We start from the raw sequence: 9,493 nt of genomic DNA, 5'->3' as shown, positions 1-9,493 counted from the left end.
TGGTACAAAACAATATTTTTTTTACAACAAAGATAGAACTACATTTAATAAGAGAATTACAAAGTGGACCATTGCAATCTCCAGCTTACAAATTAAAGAAGTAGAATTTTCCAACAAAACTACTTCAAACAAAATACATGAAATTCAATGGAAAAAACAAATTTATAGAAGAAAAAAAAAACCTACACATTTCTACAAGACATTATCTTCATATTTCCTTGTTCTTTCACAAAATATCAGAATGTGTTCGGTTTGTGTTTTTATTTTCAGTTTTTATTTAGTATTTTCTGTTTTCATAATTTAAAAAAAATAATAAAAACAATGAAATTAAATTTTCTATTTTCAGTTCTTATTTTTTTCTTTCACAAAATTCTTATAAACAGAAAATATTAAAAATAAAAACAAAAAATAAAAATACAAACCAAACTCACCCTTATAATTCTATATTTATATCTTTCTCCACCGTCAAACACGGTTAAAGCGGCGTAGGGTTTATGACTCCGACATAAGGTTGCACATTAGAACCCAACCACAATCTTCCACCAAATTCTTCGACTTCACTAACAGAATCAAGTTGGTCACCAAACCCTCCATCAATGACCTCAATAAGATTTCCCTCTTCATCAAATTTAATCCCCACAGGATCTTCTGATAATGGATCAACTACATTTTCTCCAATAATATTTTCATGATCTTTCACTAACCCTTGAATCTTTCCCCTTCCACTATTAAGTGCCACCCAAAACTCACCTTTCTCATTCCTCTTAATATTATCAGAGTAACGTGGAAGCGTTGCAAAATGTTGTACATAGTAGTAGTTGTTGTTATTGATATTAGTAGGGTTATTCTTATTATTTTTATTATTAATATTATTATTATTATTATTAATGTGAATCTTCAAGATCTTGAATGTGTCTGAAACAGCTAAGAGAAGGAAAGAGTTGTCCTTGCTTAGGGCAACACCATTGGGGAATGCTAAGCCATTGAGCACAACATGAACTTGTTTTGTTCTTGGATCATATTTTAACAATCTTCCAGTTGAATCATCCGTCAGTATTATTGGCAAATATGACCTTTAAAATAAAAAAGAGAAATTAATTAAGAAATTTTTTTGGAGTCAACAAGTTTAATATTTTTTGTTATTATTTGACTAATATGAGCATTAAATTATCTTGAATAAATAAATTTTATTAATTTATATATAAATTTTAAAAAAATATGGATACAAATTATATTTAATTTATGTGTGTAAATTATATATTTATTGTGTATAAAATAACTGTAAATATAAAGACAAATTATTACTGATAAAATGTTTGACAAAAACTAATAATATTTAATAGACATGTAACAATTCTCGTTAATTAATTCATTAAGAAGATGAGCTACAAGTGTGAAGGGGACATATATATTTATCAGTAACATTAATTACTAATTTACTATTGAATATTGATACAAAATCTATATGATAGTATAACTATTTCATTTAGCGGCAGTTATAAAAACTGTCGCCAAAATACCATTGCTACCTGTTTAAATTAATCTAGTGTACACAATTTAAAATTTTACGATATTTTTTATAATTTTTTTTACTTGAAACCAACATAGAAATGGAATGAGAAAACTATACAATTAAAATGCTAGATAATGAAAAGATATTTATCATATTTACCAACTTTACATGTATTATTATTATTATTATTATTATTATTATTATTATAAAAATATGTTTATTGATACTCTAGTTAATTAATAATAAAAAGGAATAAAACAATATTATGTTAGGCAATGAAAGATATAATCATATATTTAGGATAATATAATTACCTTCTTTGATATATACTGCTGCTATCTGTGAAGTACACTTCACCAGTTTGAGTGTTAATATCCAAAGCATTTGTGAACTTCAATGGAACTTTATTTGCAGAATGGACCAACTGTTTTGCCACGCCGCCGGCAGCTCCGACCACCACGAGTCCAAAGTAGGCGTCGGCGACATACAGATCACAAGTTACAGTGTTGAATTTGAGCCCTAAAGGCCTTCCACACAACGGTTCCAAGGTTGTATTTGTCAACCCATCACATAATTTTTTGTCCCTACACAATCATGAACCATTGTAACTTAATAATTTGTGACGGATTAATCATCATTAAATATAACTACCAAGTAAAAAGTTAAATCCAACTGTTAGTTGGGTTTGATTATCAATTTTGAACAATACTACATGATTAATAAAATTTATTATTTTTATTAATATTTAGTTAATAAATATATCTTTTTAATTTTAAAAACTAAATTTTAAATTTTAAGTTTTAATTTTTAATAATATAAAAATAAAATGTTGGTCCTTAATATTTATTTTTGAGGAATGCTAGAGAGCTAGTAATTTTGGTGTTTTGTAACCATCAATTAGTCATTAATAGTATTTTTAATGGTGTGAGATTACATCTAATGATAAAAAATCACTCACTTTTATTTAATGGTTAAGTGCTGGCCAGAAAACACAAAAATTACGACTTTTCTTTTATTTTTGGGTTTTATTATTATAATATATATAATTATATATAATATGAGTAATAATAAGTGGGCAAACCTTGTCATATGGAGGTAAAGCAATTATAAATGGCAATGTTTTTCCTATATTTGGGGACATTCAATGAAAGATTGTACAGTTGAAAACTCGAAATTAATTCGACCTATCACCTAATTTTACATTTCAGATGTCCCACACTTCTTTTATTAATCTTTTAATATTTTGAAATAACATAGTTGACTTAATTATGTGAGGATCCTACAACATAGTTACAGAGAAAACGGACAAAAATAATAAATCATAGCTAGATAGGATACTGAATACTAGGGCCAGGGGCCTCTGAATTGTACATGTATATTTGGTACAATTTTATTTTCTATCTCTTTTGAAAAAAAAAAATTATCTGCTCTAATTTTTTTCTCAAATAACTATCTAGTCAAATAAAAAAAATTCAGCCTAACTCTCTTTTAAATAAAAGAGTAAATTATTCTCTATCATAAATTTAATAGTTATTAGATAGAATAAATTATATCATCAAAATAATTAATATTAATTCTTAATTTAACATAAGTTTTGACAATCAAACTAATTAATTATAGTAAAACTATCTAAACTTCATATTTACAAAATCACATAATTTTTATATCAACTCTATTAATAACTATGAAATTTATCCTTACTCAATTAATACTTTATTTTTTTTGTTATTTTAAATTTGTAATTTGACCTTTTGATTTTTCTTTTCATTTGTTCTTTTTTTATTTTTTTTGTATCGTTAAATCTAATTAATATACGTGTGGTATAAAAAAAATAAAAAATTATAAAATAAGATTTTTTTTAACTCTTATAATTTACAAAAAATTACTATATTTAATTAGTTTAATTAGTTATCAAAATTCAAGTTAAATTAAGAGTTAATGTTAACCAATATGCATAATTCATTTTATCCAATAGTTATTAGACATGTCATAGATGGTAACTTATCCTATATTTAAAATAAGGTTAAGTAAAATTCACCAAAAATAAATAGGTTCTTAACTTTTTTATTCAAAGATACATAAACTTTTAACTCATTAAAAATACAAAAATGCTTCTAACTTTTCAAAATATTAGATATTTAAATTTTTTTGTCAAAACTATATAAGGACAAATAAATTCTTCGCAGTGACTTAAATATTTTGCGTTTTAAAAAGTGATAAATATTTTTATATTTTTAATTAATTAAAGACTTGTATATTTTTTAGATAAAAAATCAGGACCTATTTGTTATTTATAGATATTATAATTTTTTCAATTATATATATATCCTCAATTAAATATATATAAGTAAGAGTTAAAAAAAGAGCAAAAATATATGTATATATATATAATATAATAAGAATAATGATTTGTTAAATTCATTAAAATTTAAATAATAAAAGTTTGATTTTTCTTAAAAGATCAATATGTTGAGAACAATAAATATTTTAGTTGGATGAACATATATATCTTTTTCTTGATACAAACCTAATACCATCTACCATTAGATAAAATCCAAGTGGAATCAAGTCAATCAACACAAACATCAAATGTACCTCAAAAAATTTCATTATAGAATAATTAAGTTTGTTCACTAAACATATATACCTCACAAAATTTCATTATCGAACAATTCTTAATTAAGAAAGTTCCAGCGATGTGAATTAAATTAAATGATTTGATATATACTTCTATTTTGTGATCACCAACCAACTCTATAAATGCTGACTTAATAGTAACCCATCATATCCATATTTTTTTTTTTGGTAAAACATCATATCCATCTTTATTTCCTTGTTGGGAAAATCCCTTGTTCATTGTTGTGGGGGTCAATTATATACATTATTAGCAACCCAAGTTTAATAATAATAATAATAATAATAATAATAATAATAATAATAATAATAACTATATGAAACCTAAGTGTGTTTGATTTATATTTTTATTTTTAGTATTTTCAGCTGTGAGGAATTTAAGAAAAATTGAAATATATAGTGAAAGAAAAAAAACTAGCATACATTTGATTTATATATGTTATTTTATATTTTTATTTTGAATGTTTTATGTTTTTAGAATTTAAGTAAAAAAAACAATAAAATACTAAAAGTGAGAGCAGAAAGAAATACTAATAAAATACATACATGCACTCTTATTGTTATTATTATTATTATTATTATTATTATTATTATTATTATTATTATTATTATTTTACAGAATCTTAAATACAGGTTTACTGTACGACATGACTTCTCAATATTAGTATGGTATACGTACAAAGGTGCGTTAAATGATGATAAAATAATTAGAAATTATTTATCTTTAGACCAATAGCTTTCAGGGTCCCATCAACTAATTTAAAGGTTGATATATATATAGCTGTATAATTAGTTTTTGTCCAAGAAAAATTGAGGACATATACAAACATTAAAAGGAGAAAAGATGTTTAACAAATTAAATGGGGGCAGTGTGTGTGTGTATATATATATATATATATATATATATATATATATATATATATATATATTTTGATGTATTGATGATGAAAAATATTTTATACAATTGTACAATTACATATGTTTTGTTAGATAATTATTTACACAATAAATATAAAAAATAGTTATTTTTTTTAATGTACCTTTACGTAATTAGTTATACGTGTAAAACTATTTTACATTGATCAAAATTAAATTTATATATATTAATTTTGATATATTAACGATGTATTTTACACAGTCGTACAATTATATTTGTTTAGATAATTATTTACATAACAAATATAAAAAATAATTATTTTTACTAATATGCTGTTACGTAATTAATTGCAGATGTAAAATTATTTTTCACTAAAAATGCATCAATAATATATATATGTGTGTGTGAATTATCTTCCATAATGGGAATTAAGGATTGGAAACAGATTAAAAAGTTAGGGTAAAATACTATTATAAGCCAATGCCATTTAGAATTGACGTATATAAGCCAAACTGAAAATCGTTTCAGTAATGCGCAGATGCTATATTTATATAATTCGAACCAGTATGGTTCGAACTGCATATGATAGTAATTCGAACCTGAGCAGCAGTTCGAATTACCAGTTGATTGTTCTTCATAAATCGAACCAGGTTGGTTCGAACTAAGAATGCACCTAATTCGAACAAAGTTAGTTCGAATTACACATAGCACGCGTTTCCAAGTAATTCAAATTTGACTATTAAAAAATTAATAATTTATTAAAAAAAAATTATTAAAAAATTTATTAAAAAATTAATAATTAAAAAATTAAAAAATATATATTTTATTTCGTACATTAAAAAAAAGCTAACAAAATATTTAATTACGAGACTTCTTTAAAATATTTGTGATATATCAATACTCTTTTGTCCATTTTTAATAGCTCATGAATATTTTTTAATAGATTTTTTAATAAATTTATTTAAATTATACTGCAAAAAATATTTTATCCTATGCAAAATAATTTAAAAAGAATGGCTTAAAAATGTTAGGAGTACTATAAAAATTTGCAATGTTCTAATAACTTAGGTAAATACATGCATGTACTCAAATTTTAAATAAAATACTCTACATAGTCAATAATAATTTAAAAATGAAAGAAATTATTTTATTCTATACAAAAAATTAAAAAATATATTTTATGAGAATAAAATATATTTCATAACATCTTTTAAGCCATTTTTTTAAAAATGGCTTAAAAGATGTTATGAAATATTTTGTATTAGAATAAAATATATCTTTTAAGTCATTTTCATAATATTTTTTAAGCCATTTTTTAAAAAAATGGCATAAAATTATTTTGTATTAGAATAAAATATATTTTTTTAAAAAATAGCTTAAAAGATGTTATGAAATATATTTTATTCTCCTAACATTTTTAAGTCATTTTTTAAAAAAAATGGCTTAAAAATGACTTAAAAGATGTTATGAAATATTTTGTATTAGAATAAAATATATCTTTTAAGCCATTTTCATAACATCTTTTAAAAAAATGGCTTAAAATATGTTATGAAATATATTTTATTCTTATAAAATATATTTTTTAATTGTTTTGTATGGAATAAAATAGTTTCTTTCATTTCTAAATTATTATTGACTATGTAGAGTATTTTATTTAAAATTTGAGTACATGCATGTATTTACCTAAGTTATTAGAACATTACAAATTTTTATAGTACTCCTAACATTTTTAAGCCATTCTTTTTAAATTATTTTGCATAGGATAAAATATTTTTTGCAGTATAATTTAAATAAATTTATTAAAAAATCTATTAAAAAATATTCATGAGCTATTAAAAATGGACAAAAGAGTATTGATATATCACAAATATTTTAAAGAAGTCTCGTAATTAAATATTTTGTTAGCTTTTTTTTAATGTACGAAATAAAATATATATTTTTTAATTTTTTAATTATTAATTTTTTAATAAATTTTTAATAATTTTTTTTTAATAAATTATTAATTTTTTAATAGTCAAATTTGAATTACTTGGAAACGCGTGCTATGTGTAATTCGAACTAACTTTGTTCGAATTAGGTGCATTCTTAGTTCGAACCAACCTGGTTCGATTTATGAAGAACAATCAACTGGTAATTCGAACTGCTGCTCAGGTTCGAATTACTATCATATGCAGTTCGAACCATACTGGTTCGAATTATATAAATATAGCATCTGCGCATTACTGAAACGATTTTCAGTTTGGCTTATATACGTCAATTCTAAATGGCATTGGCTTATAATAGTTTTTTACCCAAAAAGTTAGGCTTGACTGATTAATTAAACCATGTTTCCTTCTTGATATTCTCATTTATTTTATGTACTTTTAAAATATAAACTCATTTTAAATTATACACACAATAGCCAAATTAAACAACATATATATTGAGGCACAACTTCCATGTTTTTATTTTCCACTATTTCTATGTCTCTATCCTGGAATAGAGACCAGATGGAGCCTAACTCTCCACTTCATAACATTAATTAACATTTTAATGGATCCAAATTCATAACTAAAATACAACATACACTGCATACAAGACTAGTGATGTAGTGGTGTGTCATTATAAGAGAAATATATTACTTGTATATCATACAATATAATATTTATATACTTTAATTTCATTTACCCTTAAATATAACTTTAGTTCAATTAGGTTTAATTTGATGAGTCTTATATTCAAACGGTAATATTAAAGGAAAAAAATCTAAATTTATTTTATTATAAAATATATTAAATAAAGACAAAATAATAAGTTTTCACATTTTTTAGCTAAAAATTTTTGTTTCTGGAAACTTTTGGATATTCAAACTAACACTTTATCTAGCATTATTTTATATCCATCAAGTTGTATTTTTATTTATTATTTTATAAAACATAATAAACACACAAAAAAAACTTAATGATTAAAGAATTCAAAAAGTCATTCATTTTTTAAAGAAACTAAATTCAACCACATGAGAGACCAAATATATGAAAGAAATCACCAGAAAACTTACCAAATCCTCCTTATATAAAAGTATAAAAACTAACACAAATTCAAAAAAAAAATCTTTTTACGTAAAAAGACGTATAAAAAAATATAACCATCAATATACCTCTTTTTAACGGCTTAAATTTTTAACAGAAACGATTTCATGACAATAACATCAAAAAACAACGAAGAAAATACCTACCTTGTTGCGGAGGTAACCGCGAACTGAATCCAAGATCTGTGTTCTTGATGCCATTTGAGGATTCTTCCATCAGAAACACCAACATAAGGTCCTTTGCCATGGCAATCAAATGCTATGCTCTCAGGACCATGAACTGTTTTAGGAAGCTCAATTTGTGAACAAGAATCTCTCACTCCCCCTCTTATCAACACTACTGGTCCATAACCCAATACTCCTATTGATGGCAAATTATTCATCAACACAACAATTATTGTACTAACTTTAAGGAGGAGTAGTAGTTTCTTCATTTTTATTTTTTCTTGATACAAAGAAGAAAAATGTTTGTTATATATATGGTTTGTAATAATGAGCATAGCTTCATGCATGCACTATATATATATGTTATTTATATTTATATATACACTTGTCATTGGAGACTTTTCAAATGGCTAGCTAAAACCAGCATTAAGTATGATTAGTTGGTAGTTTCAACAATATTTTCCACCAATTTTTAAATTAAAATGTAATAATAAGTGTGGAAAATTAGACTTATTGTTAACACATGTTTGTTTAATTTTGGTTATTATATTGCTCCAACTCATAAAAAGTGGCAGTGATGTACACTCATCATAGCCATATATTAATTAAGGTGTTTAAATTATTGGTGATGATTTGATGTCATTACACATGGTATTTTATTTTTTTAATAATAAATAATAAAGAAAATTAACTTTTAATTAGCTAATATTAATTAATTTTTTATTATAAAATTATATATTTTTTTAGAAAATTTAGAATTTAATATTGAAAAGTAATTTAAAAATTATCTAACAATAATGACTGAAAAATGTTAATTATTTAGCTAAATTCATTTTTCAATATATTTTTGTTTAAAAAATGTTGATTAATTTATTAACAATGCATGAGAAATTAAACTGCGAGTTTATTGCTTGATTAAACCATTTCCTACTTAACTTTGAAAAGTATTTGAACAAATTAAATACATCCACTAATAATTGGAGGCTGCTGATACCGAAGGAACTACCTATGACCCAGTATCATTTTCCATCTATTTATTACAAACTAGAATGTTATTATGAGATGAAAGGAGCTATGAATATAATTTTCTTTTTTTTCTTAGTTGATTTTTATTGTGTTAATAAATTATTAGATTAATTTAATTAAATTTAATTATCAAAATAAATTATGTAGCACTACCGTTTAATAATTATAGTATTCAATTTTATTTTTTTAAATTTTAAAAATAACTTGTAAT

General features: G+C 23.2%; 1 protein-coding gene across 1 annotated transcript; it reads right to left on the bottom strand.

Moving 5' to 3' along the window:
• LOC112796018 (protein STRICTOSIDINE SYNTHASE-LIKE 10) lies at positions 1-8,773 on the bottom strand. Its single transcript, XM_025838261.2, has 3 exons — positions 8,239-8,773; positions 1,828-2,097; positions 1-1,073 (listed from the first exon to the last, which is right to left on the bottom strand). The coding sequence occupies exons 1-3, from the start codon at positions 8,601-8,603 to the stop codon at positions 476-478; spliced, it is 1,233 nt and encodes a 410-aa protein (XP_025694046.2). The 5' UTR covers positions 8,604-8,773; the 3' UTR covers positions 1-475.
• Between the last annotated feature and the right edge of the window lie 720 nt (positions 8,774-9,493).

The sequence above is a fragment of the Arachis hypogaea genome, chromosome 1, assembly GCF_003086295.3.
Source record: "Arachis hypogaea cultivar Tifrunner chromosome 1, arahy.Tifrunner.gnm2.J5K5, whole genome shotgun sequence".
NCBI lineage: Eukaryota > Viridiplantae > Streptophyta > Magnoliopsida > Fabales > Fabaceae > Arachis > Arachis hypogaea.
The sequence above is the reverse complement of the archived record's forward strand: the minus strand, read 5'-3'. Positions and strand labels throughout refer to the sequence as shown.